This window comes from Electrophorus electricus, chromosome 20, assembly GCF_041902795.1.
Source record: "Electrophorus electricus isolate QZ-2024a chromosome 20, ASM4190279v1, whole genome shotgun sequence".
Taxonomy (NCBI): domain Eukaryota; kingdom Metazoa; phylum Chordata; class Actinopteri; order Gymnotiformes; family Gymnotidae; genus Electrophorus; species Electrophorus electricus.
In genome coordinates, this window is record NC_137516.1 from 13,649,235 (window position 1) to 13,675,735 (window position 26,501).

Consider the following 26,501-nt stretch of genomic DNA (forward strand, 5'->3'; position numbering starts at 1 on the left):
TGTCCGGGTAGCATAAAGAGTCATCCAAGGATAGTTCCGAGTACCCCTACGTAAGCGTCTTCGAGTTATTTTTGAAAGCACTTCAAATAAAGTACATCCGAAGCTTGCAAATAGCAGCAAAAACAGTAATTTACAGATATATAATCTTTTAAACCACTATTATCCTCAAACAGCTGGCTACAACTAGAATTTTTTGAGGCCAAGAGCAGTTTTAATTACAACAAAATCTTTTTTTTTTTTTGGTTTTGTGAACATTTACTTCTACCTAAACTTATTTTTCTATTTTAAACGCACATTTGGGCAGTCATATTCGGCACACATTGTGGCGTCCTCTAGTGGTTTCACTAGAATATTGCATCTTGACCTTGAAGTCATTGCTGGGGTAACACAGCGGTGTGGTGTAACCTTGGTTACCGTAAACTGTGACTAGATGCTTACTAGCTAACTTTCTGATGTAGCCTAATTTACCTAGATACTCTAGCTAGCTAGTTACATCTTATATGCACTAAAACGTATCTAAGGATAAATTAACTGTCATTCAAAACAAACAAGGTAACAAATACTAATCTGTAAACACCAACGTAAATTATGTGAATCTTTTCATATATTTTGATAGTTATTTGTCAATTTAGCTGTCGCTAGTTAAATAAGTAACTAGTTAGCTAGCTAACGATCCAGCTAATTACTAACTTTAGAAAGCTAACCAAGGAAGCCGACCAAATTATTTCTTCTTTTTTGTCGTAGGAAATAACTCCACTTTATTTATAGCTATTAAGAACCAATACATGTATTATTTGTTGTGAAATCTTTCTTTTTATCGTTTCCTTGCAGACTGCTAGGCTAACCAGCTAGTCCTCTAGCTAACTAGCTAGCTAAGTTGCTAGGTCCTTTGAGCAATGGCAGCAGTTGCGATACAGTCCCACTTCATATTTGGTGTGCGTACAGGAGTAACAAATAATTTGCTATTTTTCGATGAGCAAACAGTTATATTCCCATGTGGAAACAACTGCGTGCGCTACAACATTGACCAGGGATGTCAGAAGTTCATTCCAGGTAAAACTGCTTAAACACGTTTTATTTGTCCGAGGTCAATCACAATAATTAAATTATAAATAATTGTCATACCTGCCTACACATTACACACGTAACGCTATATGCTAGTTGTTTTCAGACATGTATAGGACCCTACTGCTTGTTATATTCGTGGTATTAATATTACTGATTTCATTTTTTTTCCATCATTATATGTTTATTCTCAGTTTCGGTCATATTTAAATCACATTTGGATCAGTTTGATTGAATTGACGAGATAATACAATCAATCATGCCGTTTTTCTTACGTCCTTAAAATGCCGCATAGGCACAGAACGGAGCCGGGCCATGCAGGCGTTGGCCATCAGCGCCAACCGGCGATACCTTGCCGTGTCAGAGCGTGGCGACAAGGCTACCATCACCGTGTACGACCTACAGTACGAGCAGAGCCGGAAAAGAAAGGTTCTGACCGGGGGAGAAGTTCCAGTGCATGAGTTCGTCTGCATGGCCTTCTCACCCGACTCCAAATACCTCATAGGCCAGGCTGGAGGCCCAGAATGGACCTTGTTTTACTGGGTGTGGGAGAAGCATAAGGTGATGGCCACAGTAAAGACCACAAACACCGGCCCCATCAGTCAGGTGGGCATGAAAAAAATAGGTCATTAACAGATTTTTACAAAACCTTCTAAATGCATTACAAAAAAACCCCAGATATTAATGGAAAATAACGAGTTTAGTATCAATATCAGCATATGCATTTTAAACAAAACCTGACCATTCTTCACTGACCATATTTTTTCCTGTTTACAGGTCAGTTTCAATCCCCAGGACAACACCCAGATCTGTGTGAGCGGTAATGGGGTGTTTAAGCTCTTTCACTACGCTGAAGGAGCCTTGAAGCAGTCCAGTCTCATAAAACTCGACACACAAAATGTCCTGTCTCACGCCTGGATGTCTGAGGAGCGGCTCATCGCCGGCACGGCAGCGGGACGCCTGCTGGTTTTTGAGTCAGATGACCTACGCTGGGAGACGAGTGTGACAAGCAAGGCGTCCACGCAGGAGGCTGAGAAGTAAGTAGAGAGTGAGCGGAGGGAACAGGAAGGAACACGGGTTAGGTCAGTATTAACCACCGGTTATAATGTACATTCATTATAGGTCAGGGAGGTTTTGAAAGTGTTATTTGGCACTGATTGCTCCCAAATAGTGATGCTCCCACTATTTTAACTTCTCAGTCCTGTGTGAAGCTATCCATCTGCTGCCCAATATGACAGTCCCCTTTAACAAAGAGTTTGTCATGCTGCAGCACACTGCCTTGTAATTATCTGCTCCCCTTCCCACTCAGCCGTTTCCCATTCTCTCATCTGGCAGACAAGCTAAGAAGAGCAGGTCCGAGGAAACGCCCCCAGAACCCGCTCTGTTGCCGCGGATAACGGCCATCGTAGCCTACTCTAAGGGTTTCGCCTGCTCAGCCGGCCCAGGCACTGTGTGCCTCTTTGAGAAGACGGAGGAGAAGGACAGCTACAGGAAGACCCGGGAAATAAGGGTGACTGCATCCCTCCGGACATGCAGTCAGCATTTACATTAAAGACTAGTCTAGGCTTCTAGCACTGTACTGAGGGAATGATTATTGTACTGCCAGTGAATGAGTGCTCCATCCAAAATAGTGGTCATCATTTAAGTTAGGCATGGCCTGAACTCTTTGGACCAGAGTGTTTTGTTTAATGTAATATTTTTACTGTTAGTAAGAATAAGGAGAGGAAAATGGTGAACTATTATAATTGACTGCTTTATCCCAAGATAATATCTCAGTGAGGAAATGCATTGTTTGTAACTTTTGGGAGGGGATGAGAAACAAAGCTTTAGCTCTGCCTGTAGCAGGAGTAGTGTCCACCACTGAAACCCTCCTCCCCAGATCCCGGCCGACCTGTGCACCAATGAGCCGGGCCAGGCAGAGCAGCAGGAGGTCTCCACGCTGTGCCTCAATCCCTCGGAGGAGACCCTGGCTGCCAGCACCAACCGTGGCCAGCTCTACCACATCTCCCTCTTCACGGCCGAGATGAGCAAGGTGCCAGCCGGGAAATGGTTTTAAATCACAACCATCCGAGTTAAAGAAACAATAATAGGGACGCAGTTTTTTGCAGGGACTTTCTCGGTTGTATCTCATCTGCATGCAGGGCTACAGACAAAGTGACGACACATCAATTTGCGCTGAATGCCCGTGCTTCTTTTTGTCAGGGTGAGCAGGCCCAATTCGAGTTCCTCTCCCATTCATTCCACTCTGGGGTCATTACCGGCCTGTCTGTCTGCATACGGAAACCCCTCATCGCCACCTGCTCGCTAGACAACTCAGTGCGCATCTGGAACTTCGAGACCAAGTAAGAACAGTTGCTGCAAGTGGCATCTTAAAAGCAGGGATACCGGTTTGCTCTCACAGTCAGATCCTCCATTGTTTACAGATTTTTTTATTATTTTTTTTGGGTGGGGAGCGGGGGGCATTTTTAACTAGAAACTAAAAATGTATTTTTAGCTAGAAACTTGTATCTTTTTCCTGGTAGCATTCCATTTCATGGGACAATACTTAGTCCTGTCAATCCTGAAATTCACCTATTGAGAATCTACTCATTTAGATATGAGCAGTTTCTTTTACAGTCATCTCTCAGCTCATCTGGGACAAAGAGCATGGTAAAATGTAGCCTTTCTTCACAGGGGATAAACATTAAAAACAAACCACTAAATTAAGGGGACACATAGGGAGCCCCTACAGTTAAGTACTCTTAGTTTTCCACTCAAGTCAAATGGGAGATCCTGAGGGCAAGCCATTAGCACGCTGCTAGACAAGACCAAGCAATACTGAGCATGTCTATCGCAATTCATCCGGCCATACCCCTTCAATAGGTAAAGAAAACAAAATAAGTCCATCCAGATACAAATGAACACTGAAAGAGTTATTTCAAGCAGTCGGTTTCAATGATGATCCACCCTTTGCTGATGGCTTTGGGGCATAGTGAGCCCAGATTAAGTGGAGGTGTTGTTCGTGTTGGGCAGTGCTCTGGAGCTGTATAAGGAGTTCCAGGAGGAGTCGTACAGTGTGGCCCTGCACCCTTCCGGACTCTTCCTCCTGGTTGGCTTCTCTGACAAGATGCGTCTCATGAACCTGCTCATCGATGACATCCGCACAGTCAAGGAGTTCACCGTGCGCGGTTGCCGCGAGGTGGGGTTCTGCTGGGCTTTCCAGGCGAGAGTGTATGTGTGTGTGTTTATGTCTGTATGTATGTCTGTATGTCTGTATGTATGTATGTATGTATGTATGTATGTATTTATTCCACTGTGTTCATGAGGTTGACTATAAGTGCTTATGTTCAGTTTCATTTTGGATAATTCCAGTTTTAAATAGCCATGCATTCAGGACTTGTATTATTTAAATGTTAAATTTACTGGTTTGAATTTTAATGGTTGAATGTTGTGACTGCTTTTATACCGTCTTCAAACGTCTTGTCCTCATAGCAGCTTGGGACTTTTAAGGTGTTGACTGAAATAGGGCGTGTCCTTCTGTCTTCAGTGTGCCTTCAGCCAGGGGGGCCACATGTTTGCCGCTGTCAACGGCAATGTGATTCACATCTACTCCGCCACAACCTTCGACAACATCCTGAATCTGAAGGGCCATAACAGAAAGGTCAGTAACGATGCAGCGTTGTCCCGCAGTTTCTGCAAGTCTATTTCCATTCCAGGAATCCCACTCAAATATTTTCTGTCACATCTCTACGGGAACAACTGTCCAATTTCATGAATGAATTTGTTTGGAGTGGAGTGGATGGAGCAGTTTAGTGCTATTCTGGATTGGCTGGCCAGCGTTCCAGGCAGCTACGAGCTATGAGTTTAATAAAGCTCAGCTGTTTTTGAGAAAGTCATCTGTGCCATATGGCCGACCCCAAAATAGCGCAAAGATCAGCAGAGCAGATTTTGCCATCTGATCTGATCTGGTCTGAGCTGCCACTGCTCAAGATCAGTAACGTCTAAAGTTCAAACATTTGTCCAAGAGGGGTCATTCTATGACTGACACATGGAGGTGTACTAAAGTAGGCCTCATGCATTACAGTTACCTTTAGCAATGATACTTGGATTTTAGGTTAAACTCAATACATTTAATTAATCTATTTCTTTATGTGGCAATATCTTAATGTCCTTAATGCACTTATATTAAATCATTGTGAAAGCCAAAAGGCAGCTGAAATAATGCCATGTGTAATGTTGCTGTTTAACAAAAGCGACAAGACAGCCTCCCTTTCAAAACAAAATATATTATTTATGACTCTTAATTTAAATTCTACCCTCATATCCATTATCCAAGGACATGTGCACCACTTTGACCCCACAGGTGCGGTCGATCGCATGGAACGCAGACGACAGCCGAGTGGTGTCGTGTGGGCTGGATGGCGCCGTGTACGAATGGAACGCGCTCAGTGGCAAGCGCGAGTCCGAGAGCGTGCTCAAGTCTTGTGGCTACATCGCTGTGGCCCTCTCCCCCGACTCCAAGACGGCATTCGTTGTGGGGAATGACTGCACGCTGAAGGAGATCCAGGACTGGCAGGTGAGTAGAGGCAAAACAAGAACAATAACAGCAACAAAAACAGTTTCTTGGCAGGCTGTGTCACAAGACAGATCTGGCTGTAGTCATGTGCACTGACCATGTACTGGACAAGTTTTTTTTTTTTTTAGTGCACAGGCAGACTGTGCTGCATGCTGTTTTACACTGATATGCTCAAACTGGAGGGTGTAAGTGTCGAGGCCAACTCTCAAGGAAAGGAATGAAGCGCATCACCCTTCTGTTGTTTCCTTACCACAGATCTTGAGAGAAATGGCTTCAAATGACGCTCCCTACACAGCAGTGGCCATGACCCACTCAGGCCGGGCACTCTTCACGGGCACCGCCATTGGCACCGTGAGAGCCATCAAATACCCTTTGCCCTTGAAAAAGGACTGGATAGAGTACCAGGGCCATTCTGCTCCCATCACGAAAGTATGTGCATCTGGTTGAAATCATCCATCACCCACTGTGGTTTGTGCTCTGATGTACTTATTTGCCAACAGATGGCCATCACGTTTGATGACCAGTACCTACTGTCCGCTTCAGAGGATGGGTGCCTGCTCATCTGGAAGATCATCGACAAGGAAGGGCGTGGGTTGAAGAGAGACAAAGAAATTATCTATGCAGAGGAGATCCTCATTACCAAGAGTGATCTGGAGGAAAAGGTAACGAAAAATTATTATAAAAAATATATATATGATATTCTGCAGAATCTATCATTCAAATCATAGTGCTATACTGAGAACATTTATGTACATTATTAAGCTATATAGGTGCTGATTTTTCTTTGCCCAGTACATACAAATAGTCCTCTTATCAATTAAGTTTCATGATCAATTATCCATGTGTCATGAACCAAGTAGAATGAATAACTCATTTAAAAGTAGGAGGGACCACTAGTAATTCAAATTCTTTGGCTCATGAAGGCCTTTACTACTCTTCATCCTCATAAGTCTTTTGGGGTGGAATCTTGTCACCATGCAGAACCACTTCATGCTGGAGCTAAAGACCAGGGTGAAGGAGCTGAAGGTGGAGAACGAGTACCAGCTGCGTGTTAAGGACATGAACTACAATGAGAAGATCAAGGAGCTCTCAGAGAAGTTCATACAGCAGATAGAGTCTCTAAAAACCAAGAACCAGGTCAGGACTCAAACACGTGTCGATCATTCGACCACACATGCCACATTAGCAAAAGGTAACAAAAGCAGTGACCTCCACAGAGCCATTTCCAAGCAGATAACCTCAAAGTGAATTTTAGGGCTTGTTACTCAGCTTGGAGGAGATTACTTTCCTCTAAGGTGAATGTAGCTATATATCTCACTGCAGATGCTGAAGACCGAGAAGGAGAAACAGGAGGTGTCTCACCAGGAAGCCCTGAATGAGGTCATGGAGAAACACAGCAAAGAGCTGCAGGACCTGGGTAAAAAAGAATTATTACACTCACCAGAGTTCAACAGTGCTGCTATCTTGCTTGTCTGTCACACAGTGTACCTATTCAAATGGAATGTTCACATACAATTCTGTGTTTAGAGGTTTAGTAAATCACCGATCCCCAGCTTTACTGTCATTTTTGGTCTGAAATTAATTATGTCTCAACCTGTCATCTAATTAGCTCAATGGCCTAATTAATTAATCATCTGGCTGAATCTGCAGCGCCTTCAATTTAAGTAAGCTTTTATCTATCTTGCACACGTTGGCACTAAGTCAATTCATCGCTGTCGCTCATGTAGCCACGCATGCAGCGCTTCCTTTTCAAGCTGGCACACAGGCTGGCCTTTAGCCAGTTAACTGGTTTGAATTTAGCCATTAGCAGCGGCGCAACTTGGCATTCGCAGAGTCCACGAACAACCAGAAGCTGATGCTGGAGTACGAGAAACACCAGGAGCTGCAGCTGAAGTCACAGCGCATGCAGGAGAGCTACGAGGAGAAGCTGCAAGAGCTGGAGGTGGCCAGGCACCGTGCCCTGGAGGACATGCAGCAGCTGTATGAGGCCAAGCTGCAGGAGAAGGAGCAGGTGCTGGGCCAGGTGAGGGTGCCGCTATGCAGACGGCTCTGCCACACACACGACCCACGTCTCTCACCTTAAGTTTGATGAACCGTTGATCTCTTACCTTGTGAAAAGCTCTGGCCTCCATAGCCTGCTTAGCCTCCAGCTCTGCATGAGTATTAGTGATTAGATATGTGACATCCAGGACTAAGATATCAGATTAAAGTGATGCTACACTGTAATCATTCTTTTGGGGATGTGTGCCACATTGTATCCGTGTTGGAAATTAACATCTGTCATTCTAAATGGTCTTAGAAGAATGGAGCATTCTGGGAAATATACAGTACTGTGCTGACGTGCTTTCAGGTTTGTGTTGTTAATGAATGTGTTGCCAATTTGCTCCAAGTGTTCTCCTGAGTCGTTTGTAGAGCAATTATTAACAATATACACTTTAGTTGAGTTTGCTTTGGCATATAGTGCACTCAGTGGGCTACAAATCCAACTATCAGATGCTGTGGTACAGTAAGAGTCTGTCTGTTTACTAAGTACAGCTGATGTGAGATCTGCCTTCAAAGGCTTACAAGTGTAGCAACATGTTTTGTTGTTTTTGTGTTGTTTCATTTGGAACATCTCACAAGATTATGTGTCTGGGGGTATCATTGCAATACCTGTTTGTGCTTTTTTTCTGAAAGTGTGTTCAGTGTTTGTAGGGAATATGGAGCCTTTGCTTAGTCAACCTTGACATAGGTAAGTTCAGAGCTGTAATGTGCTCCCTAACCAAATGCTGAGTTCTGTGCACTTGCTTAGAAACCACAGCATTCCAAGATCTCCAAGAAGAACATATCCTTAGGGAAACGAGTAAGATTTGGAGGGGTACTCGACTGTTGACTGTTTAGTATGCGTTCTGGTAGCAGCACAAGCTTCTCGCCTCTCTCCAGTGTCAGGACAAGTCATGGCAGCAGGTGCGAGAGTTTGAAGAGATGAAGAAGCAGATGGAGGAGGATGGTGACCTTGAGCTGCAGGACATCAGCATCCACTATGAGCGCGAGCTGCATGAAAAGAAGGAGGCTAATCTCAGGCTCAAGGGGGAGAAGGGGCTCATGGAGAACAAGGTTTGTGGGTGTTTGAGGGATTAGCTCTTACTTAGGGGCCCAGCAGTGGCAACTTGGCACTGGTGGGGCTTGAAACTTCTGATCATTAGTCTAGTACTGTAACTGCTGAGCTACCCCTACCCCTTTTTAAGGGGCTATCCCCTACCCCTCTTTGCTTACCCCTTTTTAAGCATGTCACAAATTCCTGGCCTTTGTCTCTTCACCATTGGACTGAATGATGTAGTTAAGTAGTCTGCAGGAGGAGATGAGCAAGAGGAACCAGGAGATCAAGAAGCTGAAGGTGGATCAACAGAAGCTGCAGGCAGTGATCAAGTCTCTGGAGAAGGACATCATGGCCCTGAAAAGGGAGATCCAGGAAAGGGACGAGACCATCCAGGACAAGGTGGGGCCTCATACACGAGCCATTAGTCCAGCAAAGCGATTGACATTTTATTAAGTGTCAAAAATGTTTGACATTTTTGTTAAGGACCTGATTTGTATTCTGGCTGTTGTTTTGTTTGTCCTCTGACTGCTGTAAATCAATGCCTTATTTATTTTGAGGATAAGAGACAGGCATATATTGTACATGCAATATAAAAAATGTATCAGCCACAATGCAGGTGTGGTGTCAGATAATAGAGCAGCATGATATTGGAAAAGATTCACATTGCCATATTTTTAGATTGTACAATAAATATTGTGATGTTAGAAAAAACAAAACAAGTCAAACATTTACCCAGACCTTTCCCAAATACAGCTTGTTTTCATTCTACCATTTCATTAAATAGTGGATAGGGTGTGTTTACAGAAATGTAGCTTCATGTATCGATTATAATACGTTAGGTTAAAACACACCAATGAATCTGGCATTGTTTCAGTGAAATCTAATTACATTTGCTGGATCAGGTGAATGCTGTGATTCATTAAAACAACCAGAGGAAAGCAAACACTTATCTAGGATATCTGAAATTTGTCAGGACCCTCATAGCACACTGGCAAAAGTCAGACCGCTTATTGCAGCCTCCTGCAATATTAATATTTAAAGGATCAGTACTGAGTTAACGATTACCAAATTTTATATTGTACAGCTCTGACATCATTTGACAGTGATGAATTAATGAGGGTCATAGTTTCCTGATGTAGTGTCCTTTATTAAGATAACCACAAGCAGTTCAACAGTAAACTGCAAATTGTATTGGGCAGTAGATGAGAGCAAGTTTCTCTCCTGTCCCTGCAGGAAAAACGCATCTATGATCTGAAAAATAAGAACCAGGAGCTGGAGAAGTTCAAATTTGTGCTAGACTATAAAATCAAAGACCTGAAGACCCAGATTGAGCCGAGAGAGAATGAGATCAAAGAGATGAAGGAGCAGATCCAAGAGGTGGGATCGATGGATACTGTTCTCAAGGGATACTGTGGCTAATTATAACCTTGATCTTATCGAGGTCTGTGCGAATAATTGCAATATTTTCTGTTTGGGAGAAACCTTACATCAGACAACTTTATAGTGATATTATATGACTTCTACAGAACCAGAGCATAAATAATGAATATAGATTTCTGCAGCAACTAACACTTGTAGGCCACAGACGTGTATTTATGACTAGTGACTTGACAAGGGGAAGCTGTTTTTGTTGTTTTTTGTTAGATGGAGGGTGAACTGGAGCAGTTCAACAAGAAGAACACCAAGCTGGAGCTGACTATCACTGAATTGAAGCTGAAACTGAAAGCCTCAGACAAAGAAATGCACAAAAAGATGCAGAGGGTGAGTTCTGACATGTCACTCCATAATCAAACCCAGGTGTCAGGCACGATGCGTCTCATCGATCTTGCTTGGGCCGTTTCACACGCTCAAACGTGTTTAACAGGCTAAATCAGGACAACACAGGTGTGTATGTGTGTGTGCGCACATGTTTGAGTAGTCATACGTAGTCATTGCTGTCCTAATTCAAACTTGGTTTTAGATATTTGCCCTCAGTTATTTTTAAATGATGTGATATGTAATTTATGCAAAAATGCACAATGCCCCGCCCCCACATCGCACGCATGCTCACACACACACACCAATCCCTGCCTCTAATGGGTTTGATTTCATAGGTTACGGACATAGAGGCCCTGGTCTGCAGGTTTAAGACGGACCTCCACAACTGCGTGGGCTTCATCCAAGAACCCAAAAAGCTAAAGGACAGCATCCGCGAGCTATACGAACGCTACGTCCAACAGTCTGATGTGGTGAGACAAACAGACACACACACACACACACACACACACACACACACAGCTCAGCAAATTCATACCTGACAGAATGTGATTACTGCGACAGGTGGAGATTGTCGGGTTGGACGCAGACATCCAGCAAGAGTTCAGCAGGCAGAGAGAGCACCTGGATAGGACCGTGGCCTCTCTGAAGCGCAAACTGGTCAAGGACGCGGAAGTGCACAGAGGACGCCACGTCAAGATCATGAAGGTAGAGCCCACTGGCCGTACACCTACAACTCCCCATTCCTGTTTATTTAATGGGACGACCTCTGTCACTTTTCCGATTAGTATTTGAATCCGGATGTTGAAGCCTGCTTGTATCGTAATCTCGCAGATTACACAATCAGATTTGCTGTGCGTGGGCCCTTTAAACAGCAGGTATGAGTGGGAATGAACTGGCCTGCTTTTGTTTGCTGCGCAGGAGAACGTCTGGCTGATTAAAGAGATCAACGAGCTACGCAAGGAGCTGCATCTGGCCCGAGCACACGCCCACAACATCGAGACACAAGCAGGCATCGGTAGGAGGAGCAAGTCCGAGAGCTCCACCCACCTCAAGTGTAAGAGATGCAAGGCGGGCCAGTCGGTGTTCTTAACGTTTCCAGGGCAGACCACTTGGGAGAATGCTTCATTGTGTAGAGACATAAAGTCAAAATAAAGAGGCTGCTTTTTATGGCAAACATACTTATAAGAGCTAATACTACTGCTCTCATACTATGCGTATTAGTACTAATACTTTCCTATACTTAGTAATAGTGGCATACCTCAAGGACATACCTCAGTGTTCTTTTCAACAAAGTGCTGTTTGTATGACAGCATTACAACCAGCAAAGCAGTCAAAGGCTGTTTATATAAAACCTCCCCTTTCCAGGACCTTACTTTTTCACTTGTTTTGACCCTGTAACTGTAGCAACGGCGGAAGGGGCAGCAACGCGGCTGAACTTGGAGGCAGAGCGGATCATCCAGTTGCAGCGTGCCGAGATCCGCAGTCTGCAGCACATGCTCCACAGCCAGGGTCAAGCTCCGCCCCTGACGGCACCATCGCCAGGCACCAAACTGCCCACCCTGACCATGTGAGCTCTGCCCACGTCAACCTACAACTTCAGATGTGGAAGGCAGTATTCTCTCATATTTTATTTCTGTCAACATTTTATCAATGTTGTTTTTTATTTATGAGTATAACAAAAACAATTACAATGATATGATTTTGGTACAATTTATTTAGAGTAACTTTCCAGATTGCAAAAGGTGGATTTATAGATATTCTTATACTGATATTTGTAAATATACTGAATTTTTCAATAAAGTCTAATATCAGTCAGCATCCATGTCCTATGTGTTGTTCAGGGCAGAATGCATCAGAAATCCATTTGTTCCTCTAGCCAAGATGTAGAACACGCATATGTAATAATGCAGTATAATCTGCTCCTTCATGAGAAGATCAGATCAGGGTTGTTGCTGAAGTGCTGTTTCACAGCTCATGTTCGAATGAGTAATGCTGCAGTTCAGGATCTCAGCAGTGGCTGTGTTGTTGCTGAGAGGAGAACCGAGCTTCGATCACGTGAATGACACCATCCCCGAAGTGACAAAACAGCCTTTATGTGCCCAGTGTGACATCAGGGCTGATCTGGAGGGCGGGTGTTCCACTGTGAGCCCCCTCCACTCAGCCTATTGTGTATCCCACAATGCCCTGAAAGATCCCACTACTTCTCCACAACCATACGCCTACAGCCCGCTGCCTTCCCGATGTCCTGAGACCCATCTGTGTGTGAGAGGGTGTGTGTGAGTGTCTAAGTCCACTGCTAACGGGTGTATCACAGAGGAATACGTCCTCTGTGACTGCAGAGCAGCTGGAGAGGTGAGGAGGATCGACGGAGTGCGTCACAGGCACTGGCCTGTCCGCTCTTCCCATGATGCTCCACCGAGAATGTCAGAAATGATGAAACATGACAGGCAGTGACAGAAACACCACTAGAGAAATACATGACCCAGAAGGAAAGAATGGTATGTGCTGCTAACTCAAGACCCAAACTTCACCTGCAAGGATGCAGCTTCATATCCTGGAATATCTAAAGCAAGTAAGAGAATCTTTTGTTTCAGTGACACCTTTCCCATGTACTGGTATTTTATTACAAGCATGTAGAAATTTGATTGAAATTTGAGTTGTTTGCATTCTAATAGCTGCTAAGGCAAAGCAAATTAATTTGAGGGCTCTACTAAACAGAGAGTTAAGTCGGAATAAGGAATGGCATAAGGTGAGGAAACTAACAAGAAATCAAGAAATAATTAACAGCAAAACTATTTCATCTATACATCTGATCCATTCATAATTTCTAGTTATTCTTTAATAGTATGTGCTATAATATAACTTATATTTCTGTATTCTAACTTGTTTCCATAAAGACATCTTTTAAATAAGTACGTGGCTGAATGCTAGTAAATGATTACACTTTTGAATCAATATCATTGATTATGCTTTATTACATTACAATACATGGAGGTTGATGGTGTACTGAGAGTTTAAGTACACAGGAGCCTCTAGCTAAAACCAAAAAACAATTTACACTGACTGTCTGGCCAAAGTTTTACAGTTCTAAAGTCGTAGAGTAATTCCAAGACTATCTTATTAAACCTTGAACTGGTCACATAACCATACAGCCAGCACCCACCACATACATTACTTTAATCTGAGCACTTTTAAGATTACTCTAGCGAGCAATGAAATCCTAAATCTACGCATTATTTCCCAGCACGAGCTGCATGAGCCGGCGTGACATGTCCGAGCTGGAGACCCTCCCACCGCGGGTCCACCGGCCGGACCTCCACCCGCGAGTGGATCCCGCACTTCTGCTGCGGCAGGACGTGGACCAGCAGGTGGAGCTGTGGTGGTTCGGCGAGCCATGCGTCTCGCTGCTGTGCTACAGCTCCTCGGTGGCTCTGGTGCTGGCCCTGGGCTTGGCCGGCGTGGCACTCCTGTGGTGGGCAGGCTCGGCGACTGGGGTTTCGGCGGCGTGGCGACTGGCCGTGGGCTCCACACTGTGCCTCCTGGCCCTGGTTGTGCTGCTCAAGCAGCTGCTCAGCTCGGCCGTGCAGGACATGGGCTGTGTACGCGACCGCAGACGAATCCTGGCCCTGCGCAGTGGGGGAAGCGCTGACCCCTTGCTCCTGCTCGCCGCAGGGCTGGCGCTGGTTGCAGGCGGGGCTGCGCTGCTCGGCCTTGGCCGCAGCGACGCGACGCCTTGCGGCGCTGCGCTCCTGTCCACTGGAGCCGCTGTGGTGCTGAGCGTGGCCGCATACAGAGCAGTGGTGTACGTACGGGGGCAGAGGACAGGAAGAAGAAGGCGGAGGAGGGTGAGGGTGTATACCGTGACGGGGCAGAGGGCTCAGCCATGGAGAGACTCAGCCTCCAGTCAATCAGGTCTCATATAAGGGGAAGGGGAGGAGGTGGTGTCAACATGAGATGAGTCATGCAAAATAAAGTGAACTGTAAATTTTGAGTGATGTTTAATGTGTGTGTGTGTGTGTGTGTGTGTGTGTGTGTGTGTGTGTGTGTGTGTGTGTGTGTGTGCGGGCTTCTCAATTTATCGACAATAACAATTGATGGTGTAAGCCTTGTGGATCAGTTTCCCCACTATGGAAATCAGCTGCTCCACAGAAGAAAACTCTTTGAAAACTCATTTGCTCGCAAAGACCAAGCTAGTGGTCTACAAGGCATTGATCTTGCCCACGCTTTTATATAGTGCAAGGAACTGGACTACCTAAAGTAGGCATATAAGAGTCCTGGCGTCCTACCACCAGAGATGTCTGTGAAAAACCTTGTGTATCAGCTGGAAAGAGAAGCGCTCTAACGTCGGTGTTCCTAAGGACCAGCTGAGATGGACAGGGAATATAATATGTATGCCTGACACTTGCCTCCCAAAACACATCCTCTACTCATGAACTAAATGATGACAAATGAGCTCCTGGAGGTCAGAAAAAAGTGTTTCAAGGATGTCATGGTCAACATAAAAAAAAACACAAACAGCTCTAACTGGGATGACCTTGCTCAAAACAGAACCACGCGAAGAAACAGTTCACGTGAAGAAGCCACAGCCCACGAAGACTATCCTTGACATTCTGCCCGAGTCAAGCGGCACCAAAAAATGGAGAGTCCCCTGCAAAAAAAGCCTTCTGCATACCACATTCAGTACATTATACCAACAGCCACACTGCAACAAAGTTTGTGGCTCCAGGATGGGCCCCTTCAGCCGTTTTAAAGACCCCCAGGAGTATCTTCATACTTGCCTTCAAGTGAAGAAGATGATTATGAGGTTTTTATTAAGGTACTTTTTTCACTAGCAGGCTTTAAGTGTTTTCAAAATGACAAGCTGTTACTCTATTTACGTAGGGTACAGCACCCTCTAGTGAACAAAATTGGGAAATTCAATAAGGCAACATAACTGATCAAGAAATAATAATTTTATCAGAATGTTTCATTTAATTCCGTTTGGTGTGACATAAGCAAGCATGAGTCCATTTAAGGTTAGACTTTATAAAACCGCATTTTGTTAACTATTATCTGATTAGAAACATACATAGAACATTTCTTATACATTGTATGGGCTAGAAATATACTTTCTGTAAGTAAATTTATTTAATGCTTTACTTTTGCTTTTTCACATGTGAAGAACAGGTGGATACACCTAGTACATACTCATTCTATAATCTCATTCAATAATAAAGGCAAAAACATTAAGGGTTAATTGTATATTCAATTTTTAGATTTTGATTGCAAGAATTAAAAGAACAAATCATTCCTAGAGATGAAAATTCACCACTGCCTCCGCACACGTCACACTCATGTGACCCCATCTATCAAACCTTTATCTCAGCTTCACTTTTCTCCGATTCTTTTCCTGTGCCTTCCAGTGTTCGCTGGCCTCTTCCTCACTCCTCCACCCTCTTCCATCCGAGTCCTGTTCGTTCGGTTGTCAGCCTTTGTGCCAGTCGCCTTCCTCTGCGACTGTTCGTCCTTGTCTTTTTCCTTCCCCTCCTGTTGTCTCGCTTTTTTCTCTCGCTGCTCCGTTACCTTTTTCTCCGGCTGTATTAAACTCCCCTCTTTGTTTTGCCCTCTGTCGCCTCCTCTCTCCCTCACCTCAGCAGCTACTCTGAAGGTTTGAGACACTGCTCCTCACTATTCTGATAACTCTGGCTGCCATATCGCTCATTTTCTGGCTTCTCTGGCCTCTCTCTCTTGCTGCTGGAGTGTGAGGGTCTTTTTTCTCTCGCTGTCTCTCAGACTCGCCCCCGCCAGCTCATTCAACCCATTACCGGTGCTCTCGGCCCTTCTTCACTGCACTTCATAAGATGGGCACTTCCTTTGTCCTCTTTGACAGCTCTTAGGTGCTTCTCCCATAACTTGTGCTAATCTGCCTCCACCTGTATGATTTCCTGTCTGCCTCCTTTTCTGTCTCTAGTTCTCACATCTTTCTTCTATTTCCTCTCTCTTCTCTCATCATTTCCAGTGTGACGTCATTCTCCAGGAGCTTCTCTGACCATGTGCTTGAGTGCTTTCCCAGTGAACAATCGATCTCTCATTTCTCAGTCTCAATTTCATTTTTCTCTTGATCTCCAGAGTCAGTACAATGCTCTCTCTCTCTCTCTCTCTCTCTCTCTCTCTCTCTCTCTCTCGCTCTGATATAGCTCGTACTCTGAAGCCATGGCAACTTCCAGCTTCTCCAATCATTCTCTCCCTGTCTCATGCTCTCTCTTTCTCTACCATGTCTCTCTGTTTATTTTGTCCTACATATTTCTTTGTCTCTGTCTGTAATCCCCACACATCAAGTTCATTCCACTCTAATCCTTTCATTCAACCCATTTATGACATACTCTGTCTTGATTCCTATTGTTTCCCAGACATGTGTATGAACAAATATCTATCTATCTATCTATCTATCTATCTATCTATCTATCTATCTATCTATCTATCTATCTATCTATCTATCTATCTATCTATCTAGACTATGAGACTTATCACATTATATATATTTTTTGTTCTTCTTCAAATATCTAAATATAGTCCTGTAATGTCTCTTAGAATATGTTTGTGATGTGCTTTGTTATGTATCTTTACATGGAAATGTACATAGAGCCCTTAAGAGGCTGACAGCAAGGATCCTTTCACAATACTTTTTTTGGGGGGGGGGGTTGATTTCATCATTGTGGAGCTACAGCTTTTGTAGGGAAAAAAAAAACAACAAAAAAAACCAAACACATTGCCAAAACAGAGTTCATATAAACAACACTCCTCTTTTGATTTAATTTTGATAATCAAAAGTCTATGACCCCTTATGCATGCATGTACTAAACGTTAAGTTCTTGTTCCATGAAATATTTATTATTTATTATTAGTTTTGATGCCTGTGTGCCATATTCTCTGTGCAGAAACACCAAGTTAGCACATATATAAACGGATAAATTGCTAGAAAAGTACATGAGTTACTAAAACATCCATGATCCAATAACTGATACAATGTGAACATGAAAAATCGAATTCACTTTTTTTCATTAAAAAATGGGTACAAATCTTTTTATTCTAAATGTAGTCGATCAGCCACATGTCTGCTGTCTAAATGTTGTGGTATCTGAGGATGAATGACTATGGCGTAATGATAAAAAATGGATATATAAAAGTAGTTTTGTGCATTTTTATAGATATCATGTAACAGTGTCAGAATTTAAACAAGCCTGTTTGTGATTATTGTGATTTGAGGCACGTAATCAAATGATAATGAAGTTTGCAGTCATAAAAAAAGCCAAATCATTCAATTGAGAACTGAATATCCAGCTCATCGTCACTCTCCTTCTCTACCTGCTCCTCAGCCGTGTACCTTTTACTGGAATCGATGTAATTGTCCTCGATAAAGCCATCGTCGTCGTCGTCACGACCACGAGAATAAGCCTCACGGTCACTCAAACTGCAATCGGGAAAGTTTTCCGCGATGGTTCCAATATGACTGAACTGGCTGACGGCGTCTTCCTCCGGGAGAAGAGCATCCCTGTAGCCGCCCAGGTAGCGATGAAAGACACGGAACTTGACGAGCAAGACTATCAGGAAGGCGACGGAAAGTACCGAGAGCAATACGCCGACAAGTATAGTCCAGTTACCCGAGTTTGAATCGACTGCAACCTTGGGGTTCGTAGCTGCGTTTAAACAGGGTAAACAATATAAAAATGTCATGGTAAAATTAGAGGTTTTTCTATAGTACACGTTCCTTCATTCAAAGCCTCACTGTTCTAGACTACAGTGTTATGATTTTATTATTTACCGTTTAGGATTTTTGACTGTACGTCATCCTTTAAGAGCAGCTTCCTTTGTAATCTTTCCTGCTCGTTTGTACTTTGTACTTGTTCTGTTAGAGGCAGGAGTAAAGAACGCACACACACACACACACACACACACACACACACACACACACACACACACACACACACACACGCACACACGCACGCACGCACAGTCTAAAGCATTCATTTAAAACATTCCTTTGCAAGTCATGTGGTTTGAGTTACTGTTGTTCAACAGTCACTTGAGAAAATTGATATGAATTGAGAAATTGATATGCCCGTGGGTGTTATCCGATTTGGTTATATGATTGGGTCGTTTTTAAAGGTGTAAATGGGTACACTAACCAGTGTGTTGGAAGTGCTGTTCTAGCTCGTTGATCTCGTTCTGTCCTTGTATGAAAGGTATGCACCCACATACACTGATCACTACCCAAAGATACAGGAGCTGGAGCATAGAGGTCCTGATGCCCATATTTCCAAAAATGCCCTGTTGTCATGGAAGGAAAACTGGAACTGTGATCTTATAAAACTCATGTAAATAAACAAACACAACTATTTTCTGTAAAGTCACAAACCATTATTATTGGTATATATGTTATCCTAGAGATTAATGAAAAATCATGTAAAACATAAAAGACTCAGTCGCTATCTTGTAGCCTCAGTTGGTAATTATCTGAACACTGCTGTGATTAATATATTATACACAAAACATATGTATAATTATAAGCAAAGCCATGAGCGCAAATCTGCAATTCTCTTTGAATCTATGTATGCATTATCTATCTATCTATCTATCTATCTATCTATCTATCTATCTATCTATCTATCTATCTATCTATCTATCTATCTATCTATCTATCTATCTATCTATCTATCTATCTATTTGAAGATCTCTTAAGTCACACTGAAACCAAACATTGCACCTGATTGAAAAACATACAAGCATTCTTCACAGTTATATGACTATCATGTGAATAGCACAAAGAGTACATAACGTTTGCACAATACACACATTTTATAAAATATTAAAACTATTCTACGTACCAAAATACTGCTGACTAAATCCTTTGTTAAATCTGCTTTCAGAATCATATTCCAAAGATGTATGTTGGAATCTAATTTATTAAGGTAGTCTTATGGCATTTTGCTGCTATAGAAACGTCATGAGCAAAGGTTAAGAGAGGAGTTACATTCCAGTATAGCCAAGTTGCTCAATAACTTTTATAACTGTTTAATATTGTCCAAACCCCTCATGTTCAATCCTTGCTCTTGAATCCAAATCCAGTCCAGGTTTTTGTCATCACTGGGAAGTTTATTCAGCTGATTAGCCCCTGTCATCACACCTGACTTCTAGGTAAATGTATGCTGTAAAATCTGTAAGCACTGTCCTCTGTGGAACAAGGACTGAGTATCTGAACTCTAGTTTATAGGCTGCAGCTTTTACAACTGCCTGATATTGTGTTCTGATCACATCTTTGTTGTTCTCGAGTTTCACATCTCTCAAACACCAGTGAAGCCATGGCTACGTCTTGATTCACTCACTAGTTCAATATATAGTGAATCAGAACATACTAAATAGATATTCAAACACTCAATGGGCCCATGTTGCATGGAACATTGTGACATGCAATGTGTGCTATTTTACATTTTAGAATGACACTGTAACATTACGTTGGTCATCTGGCAGCCCATTCACTAGCATCAGCTGTACAATACACTGGGCAATATTAAAAAATGACTAGAATGTGGTAAGAAAGCCTTTCATTAAGCATATTTAAAATTTATTAACAAAGCAGTAAACACAAAATTGTACTTGATTCATGCTAGATACATGTTTTGATTCAAGGACCATAGTTCAATTAAATAAAATTCAATTTTATTTATATAACTTTTTTTTATTTTAGCAAATGTATAATGACCATATATAATTATGTTGCATTCTCTTTATTAAGATACAGGGAATATGTACCAATACAGGGAATATGTACCCCAAATTTTAAAAACACAATTTAAAGAAACACAAAATGGCTACAGGCAAAGGTCGGTATTTAGTGTGACTTTAGTGTCCTGATGTTTTCTGAAGTAATCTCCTGATACCATTCCATTCAGGTTCCATTCCATTTAGGTTTAAGAGACCCAGGTTCCTGGTATTGCTCAAGTGTAAGGGGAGGCCACACTAAATACTCTCCACTGTAGCCTATAGAAGCTGTCTTTTCTTCTTTTTTTTTTTTTATAGTGTATACCAATTTCCTGTGGGGTTTTTTTTTTTTGTATTCTAATTGTATTCTAAAGAGACAGAGAAATAAATATATATGGTCATTATACCATTGCCAAAACAAATAATCTAATGGTGACCTAAGACTTTTGCACAGTACAGTATGTCCATCAACGCTGCTGTAACAGTTGAGGAGTAACTGTGGGGGAGTAACTGTTGAAACACGTTGAAAAATGTTTAGGCTGTGGTTCTGTTCCTGTCCAGCAGATGGCTTTTCTCTCTTGCTTGTGATTTCTATCTTGCTTTAAGAATTCTTTTAAAACTCTCCCTTTGGAATTAGTTTACTTTCCATTAATACTAAATAGTAGTAGACTTGTTAGTAGCTACAAAAAAAAAATTTAAATTAAAAATATGACCATCCATTTTAGCGCAATCAGACCAAAATCGTTCTTAAATGTTTTAAATGCCATTAGGTTTTATCTTAATACATTTTAAAACTCCAATCCATAAATTGAGTACACATGTAATATAAAGGCCTATTTGATATCAAAAGGTTGATTTTCATATAGCATAGCAAAGTTATGTTTTCAACATCTAGAAGAGGATAAAAAACACTTGGCTTCTACTTAGCAAGGTAGCAGGAGGAAACAACTGTGGCTAATAACAGGAAAATGTCCACAAATTATCAGTAACCAGACAGTATGATTGATGGATTTATTTATATTTTGACTGAAAATAAAATCTCAATGATACATTTATAACACTTTGGAATACCTATGAAGGTGAGTGTTTTCATAAATAGAAAGTGACAATGCTCATCCACTCATTTAAAATGTGGAATACATTTATTTTTATACATTTATTTTCACTGTAAATAATGAATGAAATACAACATTTTGAAAAACATTGTATTTTTTCTTTGCATCCTTTGGCTTTGGATGAGTTTTTAAATGTGGCATACATTTAGGCCAGAACATGCCTTGGTCACCACTGTCAACACTCTGGAGTTTGGTCTGCATATTTTAGAACAACTGCTCTTTTGTGATCATACATGATCATATATGACTGACATTCAACAGTAAAAATTTACAAGTAGGCTTTTTGTATACACTGTCTGATGCTGATTCTGATATCTAATGTAAATACTGGCAGCATTTTAATTTGGTTAAACTTCAAAGTGCTTATACAGACAGAGCTAACTTTAGCTTTTGCTTAAAAGCTAGCCTACTCTAATAACACAATACTCAAAAAAAAAAAAAAAAAGCGCAAGCATGATAAGGGTATGTGTTCAAATAGGCCTAAAATGCCCAATCACAGCGCTGATAGTGACTTGATTAGGACTAAAATGCCCAATCACAGTGCTGATAGAGATTTGAATAGGCCTAAAAATGCCCAATCACAGTCCTGAAAGTGATTTGAATAGTCATAAAAATGCCCAATCCCAGCGCTGATACTGGCATTCTGAGGGTTGAGCCCAATTTTTTGCGAAAAATGCATGAGACAAATATATTTGAGTTCCTCACACTCACAAACAACCACCTACATGTCACTTAACTTATTTTCTAGGCTGGTAAGTCTAATAAAACAGAAATTTGACAGAATTATAGATGTAGTCAAAGTTTGTGTGGAAATCTGGCTTGTCAAGACAGCATTTTTGTATCTAAAAACAGATGTGATCTTCAGGAAAATGTGCCCAGGCACATGTATAATATTAATTCATTCATAAGGAAGAACTGAATGGAAAGCATTTATCTGGCCTTATAACATAACTTAGAACTGAAGTCAGTTATTTGTCCTGCCCCCCACCTTTAAAAAACAACAAAAAATATGGTCACCCTAGTTTAATGTGCTTTTGGAAAAACTCATCCAATGTCAGAATGCTTTCTATTGTCAGCTCAAACAAAAAAAAATGTTATTGGTTATGGGTGCTGAACACCCTTGTTATCACTTGGACGGTAGTTCAGACGTGTCCTGTGTTTCGTGATCATACATTCCTATAGCCCGTGATTCCTCAGTCTAAAGGATCAAGAGGGCTTCATTAGCAATCTGAGAATTAGTAAAGAGAGTTAGACTGGTCTCCTACGAGGGTCTTTCCACGTTCACTCTGGTGCCAGTACCCACGAAGCAGCGTTGAAAGAGGCGCTCGGGCTCAGCCGGCTGGTTGGCACAGTCCAGTTTACTGCTTGGGAAATGTTTCCAGAAACCCCGAGGTCCAGCAGAATGGCCGGGATCGGGGCTTGGTTCTAACATTGCATTACAAGAGAAGAACACAAAGCATTGAAATAGTGTTTCCAAGGCCAAAAAGGTCAAAAGTAAGGTAATATGTTTCTCTGCTCCGAACCTTTTTCCTCATAGCATTTCATTAAAGCGGATGTAAGAGATTTATTTCCACAACACTGACCAAACTGTCCTTACTTACAGCTTTCAATAAAATAGAAAAAATGAATGATGGATACCTTAAAAACAATGGGTTAGTTGGCAACAAAAACAAAGCCATATCGGGGAGCTGTCCACCGTAACGAGGTATACTAGCTAAGGTGACGTGGCAGGAAGGCTAGAAGGGAGTAAGGGGAAAAGAGAAAAATGAGGAACGCAGAGTTACATTTTAGTTTCTTTAGTTTAGACAAGAAAGTGTAATAGCCATTTGGGGATGACCCAAAATAACCTTAACCCAGTCTTGTTGTTCCTCAATTGACAAAAAAAAAGTTTCTTTATTAGGGCTTGAGCTTGGGATCAAAGTGGAAAAAACTTGCAAGATATCTTGACTATACCATTATATCATTATTTGAATTACAGTGAAGGAGTCTAGGGTATAAAATCAATGGATCTAAAGAAATGACTCTATGTAGTCGTATACAAAAGGATAAGCTAGAAAAACATCACATGACCTTCCTTTAATTACCCTCAGAATGATTCAGCCTTCCAGAACACAATAAGGCTCTGATCAGGTAGTAACAGGCTAATTAGATTTCTAAAAATACCACTAATTGTCTGTTCTTCTGTGCAACTCATTTATGCATCTATTAGGATCCATGTTCTTTATTGTGCAGTCATTAGAGGTGACCAAGTAAACACCAGAGATGTTAATTCCAAAAAATCATTTTCAAAGCCTTTTGCATTCACATTCAGTAAGCAGTTTGCTCCATTTGCGCTATGGGTATGGGCTTTTCAAAACATACCATAGCCAGAATTTTGTAAATGTCCCAAACATTTGAATGGAAAAACCCAGCCACTGATACTACAGGCATTTTACAGTAAAAGCATCTGCTTTCCTCAATGCTTTGCTACTTTACCAAAATTAAACATAGATTTTTTTTCTGGTTATTATTTGTGGCCTTGATACATGACACAAGACACATATAAAACTAAGATACATGGAAAAATGTCTAAATAGAACTCTATTTGTTTTAACATAGGCCTAGTAGTGCCAGTTATGAAAAGAAAGCTCTATAAAAACAGTCTAATTCTCCGTGGTTCTTTTAAAATTAAGATTTAGTAACTTTTAAGGAGCTTACTTGTTATTTGGTAACAGCTTTATTTTGTCTGCTACCTATATCTGCAAAACAATTTAACCAATTCAACACCCATCTATCTTGACCTTGGTAAATACTATTCTTTTCTTATAGCCTAAACTAAACCACCTGTTTCTTTAATAAATAAACCCTTCAGTGCTTGTCTCCTTCTAATTTTTGCAGGCTTCCTGGCACATTAGATTTGCATGAGAAGTCTGTATTCACAGAGGTGCGTGGCACCGTTTAACTGACCAGGCGCACTGAGTGGAAGGCCACTCTCCAGCCGATTGGGCTTAGTAGCGATGAAGAGGTAACAGAGGACACAGAGAGTGACAAGGAAGGCCAGCAGGACAACAGCAGCTATAGACAGACCCACCAGAGCCCCAACACTGAGAGAGAGAGAGAGAGAGAGAGAGAGAGAGAGAGAGAGAGAGAGAGAGAGAGAGAGAGAGAGAGAGAGAGAGAGAGAGAGAGAGGTGGTAAGTGGAGGGTTAGCAGGAAAGATTGAGAGGTAGAACATGTGAAGAAGAGGAGAAGGATAGAGAGGGAGAGGGAGTGAGAGAAAAGGGGAAGGAAGGATATCAGAGTTGACAATATAATGACTCCCTGGAACCAGTTATAGCTCCCTAGGGACACTTATAAATTGATTGATTGCCTTTGTCATTTAAATATGGTCAATATGGTAAATAAATAGGATTAAATATGGTAAATAAATAGGTGGAGGAAAATTGTATAACAAATACAAATGAATCTGATAATCACATGCAGTAAGGTTACATTAGATTCAGAACAGAAAGGATGTATGTTAATGGTGCTTCGTTTAATGACAAAGTTACTTATTCTACTGTAGTCTACTTTACAGTAACCTTCTCATTTTCTCAACCTTATTAGAATGACAGAAGTAAAAGCTGACTGCTGCAAATGAATCAGAAGATTTTATTACTTGCCTAATGAAAAGACCTCAGACTATTTTAATTGCATAATAAAATACATTATGGATCTTAAATCATAACCTCACGTACTTTGACATTTTGCTTAAGATTTCCATGTTTGTTTTGTTTTTTCAAAATAAGACCAAAAACCAGGATCTATAAAACAATGACAATGAACCTGCTGAAGAATGGTGTAGTTGAATTCCACAGACAACACGAGAGTTCCTTACCTTAACCACCACATATATCCATACTCATATGGAAAAAAGCTGTTCGGGTCGTCACAGCAATATTTGATGTCGTTAAATCCACAGCAGAACACAGCACGCTCATCACTTCCCGGTTTCGGACAGGTGAAAGCATTGACCAACACATTCTCCGCATTGTAGTAACTTGAACATGCCGCACTCATACTCGTAAACAGACCTTACCCGTTACTTTAAAAGACTTTAAAGCTTGCTTTGTTTATGTTGTTTTTAATTCAGGCAAATATTATTCAAATACCTTTGTTTAAAGTTAAAATATTTCAGTAACGTGAAGTTGCAGAGAAACTTTACAGCCTAGCTCACGCGCACAGGTTGCAACAGATGATCAGCATCTCACATCCGCGCGCTCTCCTCGTTGTAGACTGCGCGAGAGAATGCGACAGCGAAGCTCAATGCCACGGCACACTAACGTTATCGTGTAACCAATCCCTAATAACAAGGTCGTTTCACAGCATTTTTGCTGCCGCTTGTTCACGTTGGGAAATGCAGTGACATTCGCTAAAACTCTGCATCTGGATATAATTCTACTCTGTGCATTAACTGACTGTAAGAAAAAATCGGAGGAAAACAATCTATTTATGTACACACCAGAGATTGCTGGCAGTATTGCAATAGCCATCCACGGCACATCCCTACTATATAGTAGGTTAATGTTTTGAAAAATCACAACTACATTTGAACGGACCCCAGGCTTTTAGAAATTGGAGAAATTAACTAATCCGTAAAAAAGTCTCACACGTCGTGGAGAGGTTTCGAGAAGGAGGCTCGCTTATTGAAATATCCACATTTACCCTACCTGAGTATGGCACATAGGCGGCTTAACCGAAACCTTTCCAGACCTTCAGCTTCAGCCAGACAGTCAGCATAGCATGGAGAGACAATGACCATCAAATAAATGCCCAGACACCCATATATGTTGATTAGTGAAACATTATTAAATCCTTCAAGTCTGATAAGATGGTAATTAAAACTCCATTATTAAATTTTATTTATTTAAAATATTATTTATGTATAGCCTACTGTTCTTGGGGGAGAATTGGATTTGAAATGTAAAAAAAAACAACTGAATAATTAACTGACTTTAAAGTTAGGAAGTAGAAAATACACTAGATAGTTCATCCAAGACCTTTTTTTATATAAGCATGTACTGCACATAGAGTGTAGTTCAGTGGGCATAGTGTATAGTGCATGTCCTTGCACAGTGTAGAGTAGTATAAAATATTTATATATATATTTTTATATCTGTCACATTCGGCTCCATGATTGGCCCTGACCAGCTCCGGCTCAGGCTGCAGTTCT

At 41.6% G+C, this 26,501-nt stretch overlaps 4 protein-coding genes across 4 annotated transcripts; 2 read left to right on the plus strand and 2 right to left on the minus strand.

Annotated features, from left to right (window-relative positions):
• The first annotated feature begins 404 nt into the window (after positions 1–404).
• On the plus strand, positions 405–12,031 carry cfap57 (cilia and flagella associated protein 57). Its single transcript, XM_026998280.3, has 23 exons — positions 405–552; positions 832–1,053; positions 1,361–1,671; positions 1,843–2,102; positions 2,401–2,575; positions 2,945–3,097; positions 3,268–3,407; positions 4,078–4,243; positions 4,592–4,705; positions 5,408–5,620; positions 5,876–6,049; positions 6,121–6,282; positions 6,602–6,757; positions 6,944–7,037; positions 7,453–7,643; positions 8,543–8,716; positions 8,940–9,098; positions 9,933–10,076; positions 10,344–10,460; positions 10,793–10,927; positions 11,019–11,162; positions 11,376–11,511; positions 11,862–12,031. Exons 2-23 carry the CDS (start codon positions 897–899, stop codon positions 12,026–12,028), a joined length of 3,642 nt encoding a protein of 1,213 aa, XP_026854081.3. The 5' UTR covers positions 405–552; positions 832–896; the 3' UTR covers positions 12,029–12,031.
• A 1,680-nt stretch (positions 12,032–13,711) lies between these two features.
• Positions 13,712–15,125, plus strand: tmem125b (transmembrane protein 125b). Its single transcript, XM_035536016.2, has one exon. It carries the CDS (start codon positions 13,712–13,714, stop codon positions 14,378–14,380), a length of 669 nt encoding a protein of 222 aa, XP_035391909.1. The 3' UTR covers positions 14,381–15,125.
• A 2,619-nt stretch (positions 15,126–17,744) lies between these two features.
• LOC118242934 (uncharacterized) lies at positions 17,745–19,444 on the minus strand. Its single transcript, XM_035536017.2, has 4 exons — positions 19,322–19,444; positions 18,623–18,764; positions 18,259–18,342; positions 17,745–18,133 (listed from the first exon to the last, which is right to left on the minus strand). The coding sequence occupies exons 1-4, from the start codon at positions 19,367–19,369 to the stop codon at positions 17,751–17,753; spliced, it is 657 nt and encodes a 218-aa protein (XP_035391910.1). The 5' UTR covers positions 19,370–19,444; the 3' UTR covers positions 17,745–17,750.
• Positions 19,445–20,846: 1,402 nt separating this feature from the next.
• LOC113570141 (protein shisa-like-2A) lies at positions 20,847–25,540 on the minus strand. The gene is made up of 4 exons (XM_081703525.1): positions 25,167–25,540; positions 24,257–24,393; positions 24,134–24,139; positions 20,847–22,735 (listed from the first exon to the last, which is right to left on the minus strand). The coding sequence occupies exons 1-4, from the start codon at positions 25,346–25,348 to the stop codon at positions 22,572–22,574; spliced, it is 489 nt and encodes a 162-aa protein (XP_081559651.1). The 5' UTR covers positions 25,349–25,540; the 3' UTR covers positions 20,847–22,571.
• Positions 25,541–26,501: the final 961 nt, after the last annotated feature.

What these genes read in the sequence shown, in the direction of transcription:
- cfap57 (XM_026998280.3), top strand. Translation starts at nt 897, where the DNA reads ATGGCAGCAGTTGCGATACAGTCCCACTTCATATTTGGTGTGCGTACA. An exon ending in ATGTCAGAAGTTCATTCCAG is followed by an intron (nt 1,054 to 1,360) that starts GTAAAACTGCTT and finishes AATGCCGCATAG; the next exon opens with GCACAGAACGGAGCCGGGCC. An exon ending in AGAGTGATCTGGAGGAAAAG is followed by an intron (nt 6,283 to 6,601) that starts GTAACGAAAAAT and finishes GTCACCATGCAG; the next exon opens with AACCACTTCATGCTGGAGCT.
- LOC113570141 (XM_081703525.1), bottom strand. Translation starts at nt 25,348, where the DNA reads ATGAGTGCGGCATGTTCAAGTTACTACAATGCGGAGAATGTGTTGGTC. An exon ending in GGATATATGTGGTGGTTAAG is followed by an intron (nt 24,394 to 25,166) that starts GTAAGGAACTCT and finishes TCTCTCTCTCAG; the next exon opens with TGTTGGGGCTCTGGTGGGTC.
- tmem125b (XM_035536016.2), top strand. Translation starts at nt 13,712, where the DNA reads ATGAGCCGGCGTGACATGTCCGAGCTGGAGACCCTCCCACCGCGGGTC.
- LOC118242934 (XM_035536017.2), bottom strand. Translation starts at nt 19,369, where the DNA reads ATGATTCTGAAAGCAGATTTAACAAAGGATTTAGTCAGCAGTATTTTG. An exon ending in ATTTAGTCAGCAGTATTTTG is followed by an intron (nt 18,765 to 19,321) that starts GTACGTAGAATA and finishes CCATGACAACAG; the next exon opens with GGCATTTTTGGAAATATGGG. An exon ending in ACAGTCAAAAATCCTAAACG is followed by an intron (nt 18,134 to 18,258) that starts GTAAATAATAAA and finishes GTTTAAACGCAG; the next exon opens with CTACGAACCCCAAGGTTGCA.